This window comes from Clarias gariepinus, chromosome 25 (genome assembly GCF_024256425.1).
Source record: "Clarias gariepinus isolate MV-2021 ecotype Netherlands chromosome 25, CGAR_prim_01v2, whole genome shotgun sequence".
Taxonomy (NCBI): Eukaryota; Metazoa; Chordata; class Actinopteri; order Siluriformes; family Clariidae; genus Clarias; species Clarias gariepinus.
This window is the reverse complement of record NC_071124.1, coordinates 9,338,938-9,362,865: the sequence shown is the minus strand read 5'-3', so window position 1 is coordinate 9,362,865 and position 23,928 is coordinate 9,338,938. Positions and strand designations below refer to the sequence as shown.

Genomic DNA, 23,928 nt, shown 5'->3' with positions numbered 1-23,928 from the left:
CCACATGGACAATTTGAGCATAATTATTAGAACCGGAGCGAGGTTGCATGAGAGAGAGATAGAGCAAGCAAAGCAAGGGAAGGAAGAGGGAGAGAGAGAGAGAGAGAGAGAGAGAGGGAGGGAGAGGAAAGCCACGCTCACGCACTGTGACAATGCCAAAGCAAGCAGAGAACGTGAGAAGGAGGGGTAGAGAGAGGAGAGGAGAGGAAAGCAGAAGCCTTGAGAGCGCTTGAGAGACTAGTAGTGACAGAAGGGTCAGAGGGAGCGGTAAAGATAGAGAGAGAGAGAGAGAGAGAGAAAGAAAAAAGAATGGAGGGCTAAAAAAGGAAAGGAAATGAAAGGATGGGAGAAAGGGATAAAGACGTAGATGTGGCAGTGAAATTTCCAGACACGGACAGTCACATCTAAAGATAGGAAGATAAATGTAGAGTAACTAATACTGTGACTGATGGAGACTGTGTGATGCCCTACTGGTGGATTATGCCAGACGAAAGTGTGCATTAGTTTAAGACGTGAGTAAGCAGGAGTGAAAGTCTAGGGGCATCCAGGGTCAACGTGGAGTGAGGCTTGCTTCAGTTCCATCACATACTCTCTCATCATGGGATATCAGAAGCTCTCCATCCAGAAGACCTCATAGCAGGACCGCACAGTCTCTTCTCCTTCTTTCTCTCGCTTCCTCTCGTTGCTGTTCAACTCCAGGGAGAAAGTGACATCGAGCCTTGTGGATCCCGAGGAGATCTGAGCAGCACCGAGCCAGTTCGTAGTGTTCGGTGGATGCCTCCAGTATCCAGCCATGGGGGAATGGACCATCCTCGAACGCCTCCTAGAGGCTGCTGTTCAACAGCACTCTACTATGATTGGGAGGTAAGAAACCCTCTTTGTGTTTGCGCTTAAATGATTTGTTTCCCAGCGTGTGGAATGTGTCAGCATCATGAAAGAGACCGTTTCATCACAGACCTTTTGTTCCATTCAGCTCAGGAAGGAAAATGATCTGTCGAAGCCAAGGAGGGAAAATATTGACATATTATTTAAACATATTCAGTGCATATACAGTATATTTATATACCCAGCTTAGATAAGATCCCCTCTGGACCCTCACTTTCTGTATGACCTAGGTCTTGTGAATCACAATCTGAAATGGTGATGAATGAAAACAGCTCAGACTGTTACAAGCATTTCTTGTTCAGTTGTCGACACTGGACCGTTATTGTGGCTTATGGCAGAGAGAGTGATGTGCTGGGTGATCATATGCTGGTGGGGCTTTGAGTTAATCCTGTAGGATAAGCAAAGCAAACACACACACACACACTCACACACACTACTGCTGCTGTTTAAATTACGTTAAATACAGCGAAACCTCATTTCATATCGATTACACACACACACACACACACACCACACTGTAAGTATTTCATCCAAACATCTAAAGTTACAGTATTTAAAAACATCGACCTGTACATGTACAAAAAACTCATACTGCAATCGCAATTACATACCATTACAGAGGAATATTTAATTGAAATGAGAGAATATTTAAACACATACGCTTTTTGTATATTGTGTACAAAAATATTCAACTTGTTACCGAAAAAGAAAAAAAAACATGATATATTTTTTGTCATTTTAATTAAAATTTTAAATATAATTTTTAATAAAAAGAATTTAATAAAAGAAGGTAATTGTGAGTCAATTTTCTGTATCACTATAAATACTCTATGCGAAACTATATGGCCAAAAAATACAGTCACACACTAATATTTTATTCAGTTACCCTAATCTTTGATAACAGCACACAATATGGTGGCCAATTCATGTGTGAAAATTTATCTTCATGCTTCCATTGGCACTATTTTACCTGGAATATGTGCCGTCTCATCAGAGAGAGAAAAAAATCCATAGATCTGATACCCTGGTCAGTCAATACATTTAGGTCATCAGCTGACTTCATTTCATTGCCACTTATCATAACCGAGTCTAGACCTGACCAACTGAAGCAACCCCTGGTCATAATATTGCCTCCAGAGGCTTGTACAGTGGCCATTATGCACAGCAGGTGCAGTGCTTCATGTGCTTAACGTCTTACCCTGATGCCAACAATCACTCTTGAATAGGGTCAATCTGGACTCATTAGACCACACTTTTTCCCCTCCTCCATCTTTTTGCTCTCTAACAACTCACAATGTCTCATTATGTCTCACTAACATGTGGTTTTCTTATGGCCACACGTCTGTTTAGTCCCAATCCTGTGAGTTCTCATTTATTTGTGTTGTCACTATTAAACATTTCTCTAATTGTAGCTGCCAATTTTTTTATGATGCAACTGTACCAAGAGTAACACTTCAGCACTATCCTTCCACGTTTTAATAATGTGTTGAATGGAACTCAATTACAAAAACTTTAATGATTTCTTTGGACCAAAAATCTGTTCCAGGCAATGTATACAACAGGCTATAATATATATAACGTTAATATATAACATTACAGTATAAAAAAACTATTCTTACTTTTTTATAATAACTATTATCAAGAAGAGGCATGTATTTTATGGTAAATATTTTTTGTTTAGATAATGAATTCTTTGCCTATGATAATAGCAGTTCATTTTTTCATTTGGTGTCATTGAAAGCGATGGCGTGGTGGCTTAGTGGTTATCACTGTCGGATCACGCCTCCAGGGTCCGGGTTCGAGTCCCACCTCGGGGCCTGTGTGCATGGAGTTTGCATATTTTCCAACGTGCTTGGTGGGTTTCCTCCAAAGACCTGCAGATTAGGCTAATTGGCATTCCCAAATTGCTCATAGTGTGTGAAAAAGCATATGAGTGTGTGTATATGTGTGTGCCCTGAGATGGATTGGCACCCTGTCCAGGGTGTACCCCGCCTTGTGCCCTAAGTCTCCTGGGATAGGCTTTAGGCTCCTCACAACCCTGTATACAGGACAAAGCGGTATTTACAATGAGTGTGTGTCATTAAAATCCTTAGTCTGACTTGCACTGAACCAGAGCACTATGTAAGTGCCTCATGGGCAACTGTCTAATCCGAAGCTAAAGGTCAACTATGTTGGTAGTTATATTAGCAAGTGACAATCAAAAATTACTTTGGCTTTGTATCTTCTTTCTGTTGCTGTTTATAGACATGAACTGTTTAAACATAAGAAATAAGTTTTGATTGGGGAAATTAAATACATGTTGGGCCACACACTTGAATTAAGATTTTATGTCTTAAGATTGGTCAGCCAATCAGAGCTTTAGAGCTGTACATTGTCTCTCAGCAACAAAGAATATTCATTGGATTCATATTCTATAATATTCACGTGATAATGAAGCCGGTCATTTACACAGCATAGGAATATGGTTACTAAGCAACAACACACTCCTAATAAACAAAAGTCCTGGACCGGGTTTAGCTGTTTGCCCTTGCACACCACTTTAAATGCAAAATATTTTACATTTTATATTCATTTGAATGAACTTTGCCTGTATCTTTGTGTCAGAGATTTGAACTGATTTTCTCAATTTCTGCTTTCAGCAACGGAAGTCTTTCATATGATTAAAGTCATGAGAACACTGTTGCTAAGCAACTGAGACAATATGGATTTCAAGCACACGCTTATGGCGGAGGATAGCGACTTGACTAGCTAGTCATTTATTCAAGCAAAGTAAAGACACAATGAGACATGAATATCAACATTTCCCTCAAACATGCTGGGAAATGACTAAGAAGAGAGGAGTTTCTTTGTGCACAGAAAATTGAGTTTCGCTGGTACGCGTGACAATAAAGGTTTGACATGTTGAGACATTGAGAAATTTACACCAAAACCACACTTAGTGCCGAGCGCAAATGCTACCTGCAAGGCAGCATGCTAAGAAACCAGCTAAGTAAAACCCAGATTTTAGAAATCTCCCTGTTTATCGTCGAATCTAAATAATTCTAATAAAAACAGTAGCAGTTTTTTTTTTTTTTGGTTTAAAAAAATCATAATATTTTTTACATTTTTATTCATTAATTTGTTCATTCATTCATTCATTTATTTATTTATTTACAAATGATTCATTAATTTTCATGTACACTTTTACATGACTTACTCATTACTGCATGGGATTTTTACACAAATCATATATTTTCACCCGATATCATCCCATGTTGTTCACATGATCTCATAAGTGTTTACATCATTTTTAGGGAATAAAATACAAACTCTTGCAATGTCACAAGGTTTTCAAACGAATATACAGTATTATTGTTGAAAAGTCTTGTGTCAGAGTTTCTTGTATTTTCCTTTACAGTTGTCTTGAAGAATAGTTCTCTAGGCTTCCTGAAAGATTCTTCTGCTCTTATTTTAAGTCTAGTCCCTATTTCAGATAAATGTTTTTGTTCCTTAGGTGACCTATGAATCATTTAAGCAAAAAAACAAACAAAAAAACATCTAACTTAAAGGATGAACCAGTGAGAAACAGGTGCAGACGGTGAGAGATGGTGATCAGGCTGGTGATTAGTGTACTGGTGATGCTGAATGCTGAGTGGTTGGAACAGACAAGAGGGGAAATGAGGTTGCTGCTGAGTTAATCCATTCTCATTTTTAAAATTTAATCTACATAATTTAATTACATTTAGTATGTAGAAATGAGGGGTGGATCAAGACTTTTGCACAATAAGCTATGTAAAGTGCTGATTAGTATTAGTATTAGCAAAGAATGTCATGACATTACGTTTGAGTGCACTTGGACCTTCAGCTCCATGAACGCTTTTGACGAGTTAACACTGGAAACACACAATCATTATCTGGTAATGATTTATGAAAGTGCAGTCACTATCCTTCTCTTGTTCTAAAAAATGTGCATTAAAAAAAAATGTGTTGTGTTCAAGCAGCCATTTTAAACCGAGATCAATTGTCTTTATATGCCTCTTTAGGAGTCCTGTTGCTAATTTTGTGTGCCCTTGAACATAAATAAATGACTCCATCATGGCAGCTATTTTGTCATATTTTTTTTAACCAAAGAGTGATATTTTGGTCAAAGGATTATCACTGTCGATTTCACACTAAGATAGGACGGAGTGAGTAGATCACCACTTGTGCTGAAGCCTTGACCTAATCCATTTTTTGTTATTGTGCTCTATCATTTTTTTCCATAATACTTGTACTAATGAAAATTAATATACAATAAGTGTTGTACATTTAATGCACCATTATTGTTGTTAATAAATACACTTGCAAGCAAACCCGGGCATTTAGAATGCCAATCCATTAGTCAAGGGACATAAAACGCAATTAAATCATGCATGCTTCGATATGTTTCTTGCGTAAGGAAACATCTATCTCCATTCCATCCTCTGTGCATTGATCCTTTTTATCACCTCATTTTATCCTTTGATTAGACAGACTCTTGCTATGACCATGACACTGATTTGCGCAGTTAGGTTTTAAACCTTATCCATGCTCAAACCGAATACACTTCTGGGTTAAGAATCACTGCACTGTACACACACATTCTCATTCATTATTCTACACCGTTCAGTTGCACCTCAGTGCACGCAATCAGGTTTCTGTGATCTCAAGTGTGTGAGTCTTGCAAGCAGTCGTGATTACAATCCTGTGACTATAATTAGAAAGCCGTCTTTTTATAGCAACTCGCTTTGGTTTTATACCTAGAATGTGTGTGTGTGTTTTTTTTTTAAGAGCGGGTATATTTGACTTAAGATGCTCTTTCGGGGTGACATTCCTATTCGCAAATTTATTGGGTAAGACATAAGGAATATCATAAATAGTCTCCTTTAATATTTGCAAATATATATTACTCCATGGGACGAGACTGTGACTCTCACTGTGAAAACAGAAGAATGTTTATGTCTATAATAGGGAATTCAGCACTTAAACGGCTCTGCTTCCTAAAAAGTACTGTAGAGAAGTGGTTTCTCTGGGAAGAGTAAAGTTAACCATGTTTTTGCCATTTTAGGGAAAGAGGAGCAAGCTTCAAATATGAATTGGCTTTATCAATATAAAAATGTGTTGGGAATAATTTACTGTCATCATAAAAGCATATTTTTATTTAAATATTTATTTTCATTGTGATATTTTACAACGAACATGACAATACAGATTTTTTTTTAAAGTGTAAAAAAATAAAAAGAAAGTCAAACCCAGACTTGTGATCAAATTTCTTGTAAATGAAGATATATCTCATTACATATCTGAGCAGTTGAGGGGCCTTGCTCAAGGGCCCAACAGCGGCAACTTGGTGGTTATGGGGTTTGAACCTGGGACCTTCCGAACTATGGTCTAGTGCCTTAACCACTGAGCTACCCCTGACCCTTATTATGTGTTACAGGAACTCAGCTGGGAGTTTTAGCCACGTCCACACTCCAAGCCATTCCAACATTTTTGTGCCATTAACAAAGGCCAGTTTTTAAGATGTGAAGCAGGCAGTCCGATCACGTCTTCGGTGTACTAATAAAAACCAAGTACTGTTGAAAATTTGGGATAAGTGCATTGGTATAGCAGGGGATTATATAGAGAAATAAAGGTAGTTTTTACTCCCATAACTGTGTTCTGTCATTCTGCACAATCAAAAGTCCCAGTTTGACTTGAACGCACAAAGAGGATTTCACAAATCAGATAATGATTTTATGCACTTATATATTTGTTGACAAAGCAAATTGCCAAGGTGAAGAGGATACAGAGTGTTCTTGTCAGTTTAGAAATTAAAACCGTTTATTTACTCTTTTGTATTTAAATGAACTTTGTGTTTCCGTCTAGCAGTCTAGCAGTAGAGCTTTTATGAAACCTAAAATGGAGATTGGCCTTTATGATTTCATGTTTATTTAAACGGAGCTCAATATATCCATTAGTCATCGCAGATGAGATCCAAGCCTTTCAAACAATGCTGCCTTAATACTAACCTGTCCATAATGAATTGCTCATCTTAATGCACCGATGATCCCCTAAGGAGGCCATTTTCTAAAAAGCATTTGTGCTCCGTTACAGGCGACAGGATGAAACGCTCAAGTCCGATTTTCTTGTTTTCTTTACCTGATTGGGGTCAGTGCATTAGGTGGACAGTAGATCAATAAAAGCGTCTGTTTTCCTGCACCACTAACATTTCATACCAGTGCGTTTCTTGGGAATGAGATTCTCTGAGAAGTCATTCAGCTGAGACCCATTAGCTGAATAAATCTTTTTCAATCTGCTGTGGCTGAAGTGAATGCATTACTATTTAACCCGAAATAAATGAAGAACAATGCAAAAGACTGTCAATCACAAGAGCACAGAACCTGGTCAAATAAAGCTGTAGTGTTTCTTTTCATTGCTCCAAATATTCAGCTCTGTATTCACATTTAAACCCAAAGTGGGCGTGGCTTAAACTGATGCACATCCCCAATCTCGATCAAATGAAACCAGATGCCTCGTGAACCTTTCTGTCAAGTTTTTCCCCCTTATTTATAACAAAGGATTATTGCGGGCTGTATGCAAGACATACAGTACCATGAGAGCTAATTAACATATTTAAAACTGCTTGTTGTAGTGTACATCAGTGTTGACAGCAAAATGCTCCTAAACTGACAAGCTGTTATAAGAATGCTCGAACATGTTAAGCTGGCATGGAAAACTCTGGCACATACCAGGGGTGGATTTGAAGCCAACTTGGCTGACACTCACAAAAATATAAAAGGCAAAGACACACACACACACACACACACACACACAGCAAACATATCCAGAATTATGTATTCGTATTATTATTAGTAAAATCTATGCTTCATCTATCTATCCATCTATTACCAATCCACCCATCCATATGATTAGCCACTTATTTATTTCCCCTTTCTGTTATAGTTTCATGGGTTCTATTTTCATCAACTGATGCACTTCTTTTTACGAATGACGAATACTCCTTTAAAAGCCTTTATATCTGTCTTATTCTATTTTATCCTTCACTGCCTATAAGGTCATCTGAGTGGAGCTTTTGAAATAGAGATTGAGGGCATGAATGTTAAAACTGCCCTGAGATGAAAATATAATAGAACCTGTTTCCTCCAACAATAGTTCCTATATTTGCAATTATATGGCTTCATTCAATTTTCCAACACTAGAAAAACATAGTAAATTGAATTCAAATAATAAAAAATCATTCATCAGTTAGAAAATGTGCTTACGTCATGCAACATTATTTCTATTTATCGAGGTTTTCATTTTTTTCACAATGGTTAAATATAGACAGTAACAAGGCAAGGAACTTTTTTTCAGAATACAAGTACATAAAATGTGGCTATCTAGCATCCTTGCTAAATTCATGAATGTATTATGCAATTAAAATGATTCAGTTGAAAACAAATTTTATAAATATTTTTTTCAAAATGTATTAAAAATTTGCAAACCAACTTTTCTATTTAGTGTGACCTTTTCAAGATAAAGTGTAGTTACAGTATAGTGCGCTGAGACAGCCAGAAGTGCTCAATGGGTTTCATTAATGTCGTGAATTATGATTTTTTTAAACATCCACATAGGTTGTTGTGAAGAACCCTTCATCTGTGTTGAAAAAGTCTTTTGCCTTTACAAAAATATAGTCCTCTCTGATTTTCTTGGCTGGTCTAAAACCTTCTACATGTTCCCACCTTATTGGTTTATTTCTTTGCCAGTACAGTAATCGGTGCAATGGCTATGATTTTCCCTTTTCTCAGCTTCAAAAATAGCTAGCTTTTCTCCCATAGACAGCTCACCAGTCTTTTTAACAACAAATTAAGTTTTCAGAGATGTAAACCCAGGGCCTAAAAGGAGGGCCTAAGCATTAAGTGCTATTCAATTTGTGTAAATTCAACTAACAGAGCACACCTAGGCAACAAGATGCATCTGTCTGGCATGTGTTTCAATATTTTTGAAAAAAGGAAAATGTAAACAAAAGGGTTAAAAAAAAGTTTATAAAAGTATAGCAAAAACTAAATAATTGGCTTTGCAGTTGTAATTCTTTAGGATGTTTGTAAGTGCTACCAACACAAAAGAATTGGAGTTACCCAAAATGTACTTATGCTTTGTCTAAGGTTTAGTGATTTACACTGAAAACTAGGTTCACTTATGTGGATCTTTTTTAATTTACTGATGGTTGATGAGATATTCATTAGACTTTAACTTACGATTGCAAAAGAAATAATAAAGAAAAGTAGAAGAAAAATCATATAAATTACACCGTGTCTAACAGTAGAGATGTAAACATTAAAATGTGTGTTTCTAGCTGGATTTAAATGTTTCTATGCACCCCTAAAATGGGTCATACCATTGCTTCACTCCCGCCGCAAGCATTTCTTTTTTTTATTACATAATGAACCTTTGTAAAAAAAAAAAAAACAAACAAAAAAAAAAACACATGCATAAATTTAGGCTTAACTTTGTTTGCTAGTCCTAATTGCAGCATGAATTCATTTACCAAATTAGTTTGTATATTAAATGTTAAATATTTTAATGCAAGCTAATATCAGTTGCTTAGGCAAATGAGTCCTTATGTAATTTATAGAAAAATCTTTAAAAGTCCTTAGAAGGTCATTAGGTCATCTTCTGAAGTTTTTTTTTATTTTTTTTTTTTTATTCATAATATATTTATTATGGAAAATTCTATTATATTCCATCCATCCATCCATTAAGGAACCTCTGTAGTCCAGCCGTGGAGGACAATGATGACCAGTGTATTTATTTCCATTTTTACGACTGTTGTAACCTTTGGTTAACATTCACACACTACAGGTAATTTGGGAACAACAATTAGCCTAATCTACTGTACATGTCTTTGGACTGTGGGAGGGAACCAGGGTACCTTGGGGAAACCAAACAAGCATAGAAACAACATGCAACCTCTATACACACAGACCTCAAGGTGGGAATTGAACCTGGACCAACAGTGCTAAACACTAAGCCTCTGGTAAATTATAGTAGATATCATAAAATAGCATAAAATCCCCAAGGTACTTCAGACACTACTATGGTAAGCACCATGTGACCTTAGAGTACCAAGATAGTCACTAGGACTCTTTAGTGGGTAAAATGGTAATACTATAGTGTTCACCATGGTTGAAGGAGTCACTTAGACTATAATAATAATACATGACTGTTGTCAGCATTTAATTGCCCAATAAATTTATGTATTTGACATTTTTCATTACAACTTGCCTTAAAAAAGATTTCATATCATTTGCGTGGGCATTGCCTCCACTGGGACAAGTAATGCAACACCACAGGAGATTATTGATGACAACTAGCGCTCAGATGAATTAATATGAACTGAGAATGTCATCTCCGAGCTGCGTTAGACATCATTGCCTACTACAGAAGAAAATATTATAAAACAATTTAATCTTGACATCATGGTATTGGAGTTTAGTATGATCAAATGAATTAGAATATTCATAGTAATTGAGTTCATGACTTGTCTGTGGCCTATTATTGCAGCCAATATCCACCAATATGTATTTGTTATAACCACTTTTTATGGACTAAATACCGCTTATCCATTCCTAAACAGCTTGTAATGTAAAACTTATAAGGTCAAATACAAACTCATGCAGTGACAGAAGATCTGGAGTCAATGCTGTGACTGCAAAAACAATCCTTAATCATCACCCCTCCACCACCATGCTTGACAGTGGGAATGAGGTATTTCTGATGAAATGCTGTCTGGTTTTCTTCAAACGTGACACTAGGCATTAAGACCAAACAACTCCACTTTGGTCTCATCCGTCCATCGGACATTGTACCAGAAGCCTTGCAGGTTGTTCAGATGCAGTTTTGCGAACCTCAGACGTGCTTCAGTGTTCTTTTAGACAGGAGCGGTTTCTACTGGCAACCCTTCCATCCAAACTGCACTTATTCAGTCTTCTTCTAATTGTGCTGTTATGGACCTTAACATTTAACATGCTCAATGAGGTATGTAGGGTCTGAGATGTGGCTCTTGGGTCTTGTATGTTTCTGAGTAGTGCCCTGTCTGACCTTGGGCTGAATGTGCTGGGACGTCCAGTCCTTGGAAGAGTGGCAACTGTCTTAAATGCTTTCCACTTGTGACTAATCTTACTCAATGTTACTCAACGTTGAACTCCGACTTGCTTGGAAATGGTTGCTTCTTTATGACTATTGCTGATGTCTTTCCTCCTTGTCACTGTGTTGATACACATCTGAATGTGCAAGACAAGCAAACTGCCAAAACTTCACACATGATAATGATCAGATAAGTAAGGGCTGATGGATTGCAGTACTTACCCTCTTAAATCCCGCGGAAGCAGAAGGGGAGTACTTAGTATTGTCCAGATGTTTTTTATTTTTGACTAAATCTATGTTAAATAGATAATTGATTAATATTAATTACAGTAATAAAATTATATATTTAGAAATAACCGACTGAGATCACTGAATTCAAAGATTACCAGATCTATCCCAGTTCTCTCTGAAATGACTATATGAACAACATGAACTCACTGTCCCAACAACACACAGATGCTAACCAATGATGAGTTACCAAGAGATCCAGAAAGGTATATCAAGTTTGTGGATCTTAATGGATCACACTTTGGGAAATCTTTAGAACAGAGTCTTTAGTCTTTGCACTTTCATATTTCCTTGAAAACAAGACTGTGTTTCTTTTAAAGACAGATGTGGTGAAAAGAGAAACTGATGAAGGAATGATTGTTTATCGCTGGTCCAACATCAGAGAACAGGACTGAACTACCCTCAAAAGACATGTCACGTTCTTCTATATGTCATAACTATCATAGCTATAATACACAACCATGAATGAAAAAAAATTACATACAAAAAGTACATGATAAACTGTTTAGAAATAAAACAAATGCCAAATTGCTGTGACATAAGGGAAATAAAGCCTTTTGGAGAATAAAGCCCAGGCTGTTATGGTAAAAGAGTCAGGTTAGGGATTGTAACAATAACTCCACATCACACGGCCCGATTGTTGATTATTTTCCTATAACAGCATTTCATGAAGTGCTTTATTCATTAAATATATCTAGTTTTATAAAAAATATCTAATGCATGATACGTGTTAGTATTAGTGTGTGTGTGTGTGTGTGTTCAGAGTTATAGGCTGTCATTGCTTCTGTATACATGAGCCAAAGTGAGGAAATATGTGAAAGCCAGTGGATTAAACATTACAGACATTAGAATGTCCTATAAACACAACTGTGATTCATATACTATACAAATGTCATAGCGCCAAACCCTGGCGTTTGTGTTTGCGTTTCTGAGTGTGTGCCGTAGTGTGTGTGATGCACTGTCATACACAGATGACTGGCACCATTGGAAGGCACAATCAGAAAACAAACACAAGCTCACACACGGGCGTTAAACACCACAAACACGACCTCTCGCGAGTGATTCATATGCACGGAGACACACTTTAATGGCCAGATGGTCAGCCACACACACACACACACACACACACACAAACACACACACACACACATATACACATGCAGAGAAAAAGAGAAAGAGAGAGGACTGTGCGGCAGCTATATTTAAAGCCAGTGAAAATCATGCCAGCACCACAGAAAGTCGTATATCAGGAGACTCCTCGCAGTTTTCACAGACTAGCACATACACACACTTTTACATTGTATGCAACAATTATACTCCTGTTTGCAAACACACACACACATTGTGCCAACACAAGTTGTTATTTGCTAGCAAGTGTATATCTATGTATCAAAACCAAGCACCTATTCTGTGGCCAAGAGGCATCTGGTGGTTTACTGTAAAATTGAATAATCAGACTCGCAGATTCACACATACACACACACACACACACACACATTTAAATAAGCTTGAGGAATATGGCACAAATTGAATTATGTGCTGGTACTCACACAAACATGCATAAGTGATTGTACAAATATTATATTTTTAAAAATCAGTTCAGTTTCTTTTGTATCGCACTTTAGAAAAAATTAAATCTTGGACACATAGCAGTTTAGCACAAACCAGAATGTACATTTTTCGATCCTTTAAAGACCAGGCTATAGGTAAGCTAAAATGAAATAATTCATAAAATTCATAGTTACAGTACAGTAGGTGTCAAGGGTTCGAGTCCCGCCCCAGTTTGTATGTTCTCCCTGTGCTTGGTCTGTTTCCTCCAGGTGTTCTGGTTTCCTCCGACAGTCCAAAAGTTGACTAATTGCCATTTCCAAATTCCCTGTAGTGTGTGAGTGGGCTTGTAAGTGTGTGTGCGCTTGTGTGCCCTGTGATTGATTGACACCCCAAACAGGGTGTAACCTGCCTCATAACCAGAGTCCCCTCTGATAGGCTCCAGTATTTGTTTGTGTTATGTTCACTGGATCAGAACATCAGGTTTTTATTTTAGTGAGACAAAGAGTAAGTGTGTTAAAAAGGTCAAAAAAGGTGTTCAGTGGCATATTGTTAACAAATGTCCAGGCATGTGTAAGGGTCCTCCACTAGAGGTCACTGTTTTTATTTTGTAGTTTTTGTTGGCCGACTCAGTTTCCCAGCAGGCACCTCGGTCAGGTGAGGCAGTGCACACCTGAACCGAGGTAGCCATCAATCAATCTATAAATAGTTGTTATATATATGATTTATGTCGGTGTTTATTTATGTGTTTATTTAAAATAAAAGCCATTCTTGAAACGCCAGCTCGCCTCCTGCAAATATGCCACGACCACACACACACCGATTGAGGAATCCTAACAGAAAGCTAGACCGTAAAAGTGGCATAGCGGAGGTCGCTCCCCCAGATGGTTTTTGGGGGGGGGCGCTATTACCATCTCGTCCGAGCTGGCGGAATGGATACAGGACAGTGAGGAGCAAGGAGAGAGGGAGCTGTTGCAGAGCTGGAAGGGCTGCAAGCTCGCCAAACCGGCGGACTGGCTGAAAGACAGCGAGGAGCAGCGAGAGACAGAGGCGCGGCAAAGCTGGGAAGGCTGCAGGCTCGCCATACGGCGGACACCATTCAGAGGTGACGCGGCGAAAGGAAACAGGTTCCCATGCTCTGACGGGGAGTTTCAGGCCGAGGCGGTCTGGCAGGACAGTGGCGAAGGAGAAACGGGAGATGTCTACAGGTTTTTGGCGCAGCAAAACAGGGAGCGCATCGGTGACCTGCAGGAGCAGGTGGTGCAGCTCCAAAAGCTGCTCGTCCTGATTCGGGAGAGCCAGGCTGTAGTCCCGGAGGTTCTCCCTCTCACCAGTCTGGAAGACATGCTCCCTCTCCCGCCGCCGCCTGTGGCGGACGTGGAGGACTACGCGCCGCCGCTGCACGGCAACACGGAGGCGTTTCCTCCACCTCCGCCGCCTCTGCTCGACGTGGAGGACAACGCGCCGCTGCTGCACAGCGACGAGGACGCGTTTCCCCCACCTCCCCCTCTGCCTCTATGCCTGCTCCTTCTGCCCACGGCGTTCAACACCTGCCACAACACCCCAATCGTGACAGAATGCTCGACCCACCAAGGCATAGCAGAGGGAGCTGGGACTTTAAATCGGAGCCTCACGTGGAGGCCACAGCTGCAGCAGCCTTCGCGCCTCACGGGGAGGCCACAGCTGCAGCACCCTTCGCGCCTTACGTGGAGGCCACAGCTGCAGCACCCTTCAGCCTCACGTGGAGGCCACAGCTGCAGCATCCTTCAGCCTCATGTGGAGGCCACAGCTGCAGCACCCCTCAGCCTTACGTGGAGGCCACAACTGCAGCACCCCTCAGCCTCACGTGGAGGCCACAGCTGCAGCACCCTTCAGCCTCACGTGGAGGCCACAGCTGCAGCACCCTTCAGCCTCACGTGGAGACCACAGCTGCAGCAGCCGCCGAGCGCCTCGAGGAGGCCACAGCTGCAGCAGCCGCCGAGCGCCTCGAGGAGGTCCCAGCAACACCAGCAGGCCTCATGTGGAGGCCCCCACCTTCGTCCAGTAGCCCTTATTCAAGGCTCGCCGCCTTTGGAGCGACACCCCAGCACAGCGTCCAGCACCCGGCTTCGATGTCGGGCACCCACCGCTGCACGGCGGAAGAAAAGCCAGTACTGCATCGGCCGCCCGGATTGGGGGACAACACAGCACTGTCTTCAGGGGCTCTACTTCTCAGAGCAATACAGTGCTGCCCCCTCCACCCGGCCTACAACAGCGATCCGGTGCTGCCTCCGCCACACAGTCGACTACGGGAGCTAGCCCGTCGGGGTCGGGTGAAAGGACACGGGACACCAGGGAAGTGCCCTGGGACCACCAATAGCGCTCCGGAGGAGCGGTTTAAGGGGGGGCTACTGTAAGGGTCCTCCACTAGAGGTCACTGTTTTTATTTTGTAGTTTTTGTTGGCCGACTCAGTTTCCCAGCAGGCACCTCGGCCAGGTGAGGCAGTGCACACCTGAACCGAGGTATCCATCAATCAATCTATAAATAGTTGTTATATATATGATTTATGTCGGTGTTTATTTATGTGTTTATTTAAAATAAAAGCCATTCTTGAAACGCCAGCTCGCCTCCTGCAAATATGCCACGACCACACACACACCGATTGAGGAATCCTAACAGCATGAGCACAAGAAATTCTAATAATGATGACTGGAGTCTTTTTCTTCTCATTATTATCATCATTATCATCATTATTATTATTATTATTTTTACTATTATTATTACTATTATTATTACAATTATCATTATTATTATTATTAATATGGAAAATGCAACAGTGTTAAGGGGGGGATGGATGGATGGATGGTTCCGTCTATGTACATGCCGCCTGGTACATTTTATATATATATATATATATATATATATATATATATAAAAAATAAAAAATAAAAATAAAAAAAAATAAAATAAAATAAATATATATATATATATATATATATATATATATATATATATAACAAAACATACAGTATATACACACTCACTATATATATATATATAGTGAGTGTGTATATACTGTATGTTTTGTGCTATGAATACACCTACAGTACTGTAACTATGAAAGCAGTTTAAGGATAATTTGAAATACAAACACATAACATATATTTAATAGTATGAGAGCCTAATGAGAAATTCCTAATGAATGCATTGTTATGGCTTTAAAGGTAAAACTAAGCTATAAAAATAGCAGAAGAATTCTTGGTCAGTTGAATTTTTCAAAGATAATGAAATACTTGTTTTATAATAGTTTTTTCTGTTCTGTTTCTTTTTTGGCTTGTGCATGTATCTAAGAAAAGTCTGGAAAGCTTGGACAAATGAAGTACTACAGGTCATTTCGTGAACTGCAAATTGATAAAACTCACGTGTAACCAAATGTAAATATATAAAAATTCACATTTTGCATATAAACTTGAGTAACATCCAATTTTGAATCTATAAAGTTTAATTTAATGATGGCCCACTTTTTGCAGCTATAACATCTTAAACCTTTCTGGGAAGGCTTTCCACATGGTTTAAGAGTGTATTTATGGGATTTATTATTTTTTTTTTACCATTCTTCCAGAAACACAGGATAAAGCGGTATAGACAGTTAGTAAGTGAGTCTTTGCCATAATTTTTTTCCTAGATTATTAATATTGCTTATTCTATATGCAATGTTATATGGAGTAATTTGGAGATCTGTAAAATAATCATGACAGATTACACAATAGGGTATACTTTTTCTGTGATCAGCATTTTTTCATATTTTATAGGTTTCTTAATAAAGGTGGTTAAGAACGTTAAAGCTTGTAGGTTGTAAGTGCTATTGGACGGGTCTTATCATTCCGACATGTCAGATCTTGGGTGGATTAATCTGGATTATGGGTAACCTTCAGCTGTACTGGAGCTTTTTCCAAGGTCACATCTTCAAAACAGGGGCAAAAGGGTTCAGTACCAAGGAAGGGGACTTTAACTAGCTCACTATAAATGCATAAAAGTCAATTATTCCAGCAGATGAACAACAATGATTTTAATGGTTTTGATGACAAAAGAAAAAGAGGAAAAGGCACTGGGGGAAAAAATCCTTTTCTGCTTTAGATGGTCAATCATTCAACCAGCAGAATTACAGTATCATGCTGATTTTAAAGCCTTTATAACCTGATTAAGGAGGTTGTTTTAATTTGTTATTTACTTTTTTTTTTTATTAGCCTTTTCAAAGTTATTTATCAGCAGGGTAAAAGGAGACACACTCTAAGAGGAATACATATGTATATAGTGACTATCAGTCTTGTCAGATTAACCAATCAGTCTATTAACCAATTATTATTATTATAATCTATTAACCAATTTATCCCTGGCAAAACAGCTCAAGGGAGGTTGTGGGTTCATGCCCGTGGGTTTCAGATTTAAGGTAGTCACTGACTACAAAGGATTTGAGTCCAATTATGAATAATGATAGTAATACTGATGATTTTTGTAGCTTGTCTAATATTTTCAAGCCTGTACTAATGGAGGAACATGTATTTTTGTTATTCCCCTTCAATTAAGGTCTAAAGTCTGCACATCAATTACATATTAATTGCTTTATGTCAGATCCACTGTGCAGATGTACAAAGGCAAAAAGGACACACAAAAAAAAAGCTGCACAAATTTAATTCAATTACATTTAGCTTTGATTACAGGACACAATTTGGTGGCCAGTTCATGTGTGAAAATGATTCCTCAAGCTCCCAGAACCACTCTTTTTCAGTTTTAAACTCGTCAGACCACATTACCTTTTTCCCTTGTCCAATGCTCCCCAACAAAACGAGGCATTCTTTTTGATTAGCCTCAGTAACAAGTGGCTTTTCTATGGCAACACAGTTCTTTAGTGCTAAGCCAGTGACTTCTCATCACATTGTGTGTATTTTTTGAAATGCTCTAACATTCACTCTAAAAATAGCTATGGTTTTTACTGTTGATTTTTTCATCTAAAAATTGGTGTGTCATGTAATACTGGAAGTTGCTTTTTTTTTTTTTTTTACAGGCATGCAAATATTCTTCTGTAAAGCTATTTTTTTTTTTTTATGTTTGGAAATAGATTTTGTACTTAAATACACAATCTAAAAAAAAACTTTGTAACTTTTTGTTTTGTATACAATAATGCAGACATGATAAACATATATAACACAATTTGTAATAAAGATAATATAGTGCCTAAAAACTGTATATGTATGTCACCTACTATTAGGTTTTTGGGCGACAGTTGCCCATAGCAAAATATGGGATACTCAAGCTTAGGAATAAACTGGGAAACTGAAACTATGAGAAATAACAACTCACTAGGGTCTTTTTTTAGGTGGCATGGTGGGTTAGTGGTTAGCACTGTTACATAGCACCTTCAGGGTCTTGGTTCGATTCCCGGCCAGGTTTGATTTCTGCTTCTGTTGTCATGGAGTTTGCATGTTCTCCCCGTGCTTGGTGGGTTTCCTCCGGGTACTCCGGTCTCCTTCCACTGTCCAAAAACATTCAGATTTGGCTAATTGGCATTCCCAAATTGCCCGTAGTGTGTAAATGAGTGTGTGAATGTGTGTATCTGTGTGCCCTGCGATGGATTGGCATTCCATCCTTGGTGTACCACGCCTCGTGCCCTAAGTCTCCTGGGATAGCCTCCGGGCCGCCGTGACCCTTTACACAGGATAAAATGATGGCGCAGTGGTGCCTTAGGCAGTTAAGGCTCTGCCTTAGGCAGTTAAGGATGCTGATTGGAGGGTCAGAGGTTTGAGACCCAAGGTCCTTGGGCAAGACCCCTAACGCTATGCTACAAACCACCCAGCTACTGGATACAATGCCAGTCCTAAGCCGGGTTAAAAAATGGGAGGTTTGCACCAGGAAGGGTATGAAACGTGTGCTAGAAATAGTGCTCAAATGATTCAATATGGCAACCCTTAGGATATAATGAGAAAAAAAACTGAAATCTGAGGAACCCACATAAAGGAAGCTGGATTATTAAAAAAAAAAATTATCCCATTTGATCAGACTGAAAGTCTTACACTATGTCCAATCAGACCCGAGTGAATGATGTTCTGTAAGGACCTTTTTTTCTGATTTCATTTTTTTGCATGTAATGCTGTTATGCCTTAATATTTGATTTTGATGTTGCATTTAAAAAATTTTTTTTTCTTTTGCGTTAATTTTCTGATTTATGGTTTTATATATGGACCATCATACAAAGCTGATTGTATGATGAAGGAACCATATATAAAAGGGAAAATCACAACATTGGCATGGTCCAAAGCATCTACAGCTTGGCCACGAACACCGCAAGCCACGACACCATCACCATTCGAGGATTAAGCTGACGTTTTGCCACATAGGAATTTTTATACATTTCTCTGTCATCCGTCTCCTATTTAGTATCCCATTTCCTTTGAAAGATGGTAAGTAATTACACTGAACCAAATTTAATTTCATGGGTGGCTGCACAAAGGAGGTGCCAGTGGTTGTCTTGAATCCTGTGTCCTTTCATAGAAGGCACTGGTGGATATAGACGAGTCAATATCAGGTGTGCGAATTCTCATCGCCACCATTTCAGGCAGCTGGCAGGTGATAAAGAAGCAGGTCCTTCAATAGCCGGTCGTTATCTCATACAGTAACTGCTTCGGCTCATGCTGACCTCCCTCTTCTTGTTCTCCTGCTCTTTTTCTGCCCTGTGCTGTTGCCGTGGCAACAGGCGCAGAGAGATGGGTGCAAAAAAGGGTGGAGTTCTGGGTAAGCCTCCCCCCCTCGCCCGCCCGCCCCAAGCTCCCTCTCTACTCCACTCTCACTACCTCTCTTCTCTTGACTAAGTAGCTACAGGGTGACTGGCTTCGTTACTCTTTTTCTCCCACACATGCTACAGTCACCATCAGGGAATAAAATAAATCATGATGTCAGTTGGCAGATTTTCTGTAATATAATGCAACAGCCTGCAAAACCTCTGCAGCAATTAAATATCAAAGAAAGAGCATTCAGTGGAATTACAGTACTGATTTCTTTTTCTTTTTCCTTTTTTTGTAACAGTTTTTTCAGTTAAAAAGCTCTAGGCAAACATTCAAGTAGAATGCATAGCAATGCATCATTTAAATCATTATGAAAAATAAGCAGTATATGTTCAACGTTTAACATTGCTCCCTTCTTCATTCGGGATGGAAATAATAGAAATTTATATCATGCTCAATATCAGGCGGGAAAAAACTGTCATGAAAAGAAAGCGTAGGTGGAGGTTGGGACAATGGATAATCTAAAGCTATTCGATGCCATTAAAATAACGACTAATGCAAGAACCCCTCTACTGGCTCCATACAGATTAAACGTTTCCACGTGCAAGCATTATATAAATCATTTTCTGATGAGATTTTGTTTTCCATTTCATTTTTTAATCTCCTATGTGTGTGTGTGTGTGTGTGTGTGTGTGTGTGCGTGCACACATGTGTGTGTGTGGGTGTGTGTGCACGAATGCACTGCCATCCCCGCCTAAATACCTGATGAATGATTTCCCCTTCATTTTTGCTTTCACGCCTTCAGCCCCTATTTGTATTCAACTGTATCCGACGTTCCTCAAAATTCCTCTAGAACCCCAACACGCCCCCCCCTCCCCCATTAGATTTGGACATTTGTGTATGATTTGGGCCAGATGATTCCTTGTGTCCTTTGACCACACATCTGGAATGAAAATCCTATATGATTTGGATCAGAAAGCAAGAGGGCTATCCAAATGAATTACAATATTTATCTCATCAAACACCTTTGCACAAAAGGCCTGGTGACTCTGGTAATACTGTATGTATATTACCAGGGTCACCATGAATGTGATATTGCTCAAATATAATATTTATCAATATTTTAACAATGCAATCTTGTGTTATAAGTTTTATTTATGGCATAATAAGAATGATGTGGAATTAATTATTACATATACCATGAAAGGCATATACAGTATGTGGTGGTACAAGTGTAATACCCTTAGGCTGTGTGAGTCTACAGTACAGCTAAAAAGAAACTAATCTGTTCCTGCCTTGCTACGCCAAACCATTCTGTATTCTTTTATTAGTGGTTTTGTTTCGCTTAGTTTCAGAAAGATCTTAACAGTAAAAAAAAGAGGATACCATCTAGACCATTTATACTGTACCAGCTGCACTTAAATATTTTTAGGTACAAATTCAGTCTTAAATGGTAGTTTTATGACTTCTGCATTATTGAGTCAACTAAATTCTTTTTTTTTTAACATTAATTATAAAAAAATACAGGAATATGTTTGCGTTGCAGTAAAGAATGCAGCATTTTACACTTTACACCACTTTCCAGAGAAAATCATGATGACGTCCATCCAGTTTAGAATAGAAAAAATGACAGAACACGTGTTTTGAAAATTTCCTTATAAATTTGCACATTTTGTACTTGAGACCAATGATCTATTTTTAAACATCAAAGTGCATTTAAAATTGTTTAGTTTTATTATGTTGTTTATTGCTTTCAAGTGTAATTTTTCTTAAGTATTTAAAAGTATAGTTTTATTATTTTTCTTAATGCATTTATTGATTAATATCATGCTTAATTGCATATGGTTTATATATATATATATATATATATATATATATATACACTGTATATAAGGGGTGTTCAAGTGGTAAATGTCTTGTGAAATATCTTGTGAAAGGCATATAACAGAAGATTTCAATCACAGAGTTTTTGCAGTAAAATATTTGAATGGTGCAAACGTTTTAAAAAAGGTTTCAAAAAAAGTAAAACACCTGAACCTTGAAAACTGATGGACAACTTGCAGAAGAGGCCCATCTGTAACTGTACACACAATTTTTCACCAGCACCACTTGCACATTACAGGAACTCGACTGGGAGCTACTGCACATGCTCTGTACAGTCCAAACCTCACTTCAAGTGAGGTGGCTAGTGAAGCGTTCCTGGGTGGGAACTAAAAAAAACAGCCAGTCTGACCATGCCTGATCACATTACCCAAACTCTGTCTCTTCCTTCCACATGTTCTGAAGTAGTCGTATATGCTTATGTATCAAGGTGCTCTACATGCCCAATGCTGTAGAGTGCAAGCGCAGATCAAATTGTTGCGATTATGTGTAAATGAATTGAAACATCTGCTCTGAAATTCACTGATGAAGGTTAACCGTATAAACAGGGTTTAATGGCACGGAAGGCGCTGCTATAATTAGTGGCTGAGTGCGTGGCTACGTCAGCGCTCACTTTCCAAATAGGCTACTTCATTACACGAGTAGAGACGGCCATGAAAAGCACAAACAGGAAAAAAAAGACTAATTTGAATAGCATAAATATGGCTAATTAGCATGTCAGTGAAAAGATTTACGTCAGCGGAAGCCTCATTTTTGCTTTTACAAGTTTTTCTAATTTGTTTTTCCTACTCTTCCTTTTTTCCTTCAGGATTCTACTGACGGTGGTCGTGATCTTCCGGATCCTCATTGTAGCCATTGTGGGTGAAACCGTGTATGAGGATGAGCAGACAATGTTCATATGTAATACACTTCAACCCGGCTGCAACCAGGCCTGCTACGACAAGGCCTTCCCCATCTCGCACATCCGCTACTGGGTCTTTCAGATCATTCTGGTGTGCACGCCGAGTCTGTGCTTTATCACCTACTCTGTCCACCAGTCGGCTAAACAGCGTGATCGCCGCTATTCCTTCCTCTACCCGATGCTAGAAAAGGACTACAGCCGAGAAGGCACCCGCAAAGTGCGCAACGTCAATGGCATCCTGGTGCAGCATCCAGACAGCAGCGGTGGAAAAGATGAACCCGACTGCCTAGAGGTCAAAGAGATCCCCAATGTAGCACGTGGCCTCTCCCACAGCAAGAGCTCCAAAGTGCGTCGGCAAGAAGGTATTTCGCGTTTCTACGTCATCCAGGTCGTGTTCCGGAACGCCTTGGAGATTGGCTTCCTGGCAGGCCAGTACTTCTTGTATGGCTTCAGCGTACCAGGAATCTTTGAGTGTTATCGCTACCCGTGTGTAAAAGAGGTGGAGTGCTATGTGTCGCGTCCCACAGAGAAGACGGTCTTCCTGGTGTTCATGTTTGCCGTGAGCGGTATCTGTGTGGTGCTCAACCTGGCCGAGCTCAACCACCTGGGCTGGAGGAAGATCAAGACGGCCATCCGGGGTGTCCAGGCACGCCGCAAGTCTACCTGTGAGATCCGCAAGAAGGACATGGCGCACCTGTCACAGCCCCCCAACCTGGGCAGGACCCAGTCCAGCGAGTCGGCTTACGTCTGATCCTCTATTAGCCATTTTTATAACGGAGGGGTCAAATGTTGCTAGCAAGGGGTAGGGGGTCACCTTACCAAACCGGCCCCTTTTTCCACCAACCACTCCATTCCCATGTCTTAGATAGTGTTGTGTTGTTGCATGAAAGAGATGATGACGATAGAGGAGAGCGCAAGAAGGAGTAAGTAAACATATATTTGGAGATTCTTGTTTCTGGAGAGTCTCAAGGATAACAAGAGGGCTCGGAGGGGACAGAGGAGCGGAAGAGCCGTCAGGAAAGGTGACAGACTTCCACGGCAACATGCTACAGGAACAATATTGTCTTGGATCACCTTATAACTACTCCTCTTACTCGCTGGGGGGAAAATTTTTTTGCACGAAATAGCAGGAAGATGTCAGTCCTGCTATGGATCATTGCCATGGAAGAAAATCTGTGTATGCTTGGTTTTGTCAGTGAGTCACTCTAAAGAAAACAATGTGGGGGTATCTAAACGGATATTTAACAGATATTTGCTTCTTTGCTCCTTTTCTTCTCTCCGATTCTACTTCATGTAAGCTTGAAGCTTATATCACAGTGCCCAGCCCCAGTATGTCCTCTGCCTCTGTTTGAGTCTATCGTTCTTACATATCGTATCATATCATATCATAAAGAAGAGAAAGAAAAAAGAAAATGCACAAGGAAAAAAAAAAGAATCTATTAAAATACTTTGTGATACTATTTAGTGCCATGACTTTTAAATGACTTATACTTTCAACTATATACATATATATATACTATAACTCATTATTTATTTACCAA

The 23,928-nt window shown here is 39.3% G+C and overlaps 1 protein-coding gene across 1 annotated transcript; it reads left to right on the top strand.

Moving 5' to 3' along the window:
- The first annotated feature begins 654 nt into the window (after positions 1–654).
- LOC128513082 (gap junction delta-2 protein) lies at positions 655–23,652 on the top strand. The gene is made up of 2 exons (XM_053486709.1): positions 655–864; positions 22,295–23,652. Exons 1-2 carry the CDS (start codon positions 794–796, stop codon positions 23,136–23,138), a joined length of 915 nt encoding a protein of 304 aa, XP_053342684.1. The 5' UTR covers positions 655–793; the 3' UTR covers positions 23,139–23,652.
- The last annotated feature ends 276 nt before the right edge of the window (positions 23,653–23,928 follow it).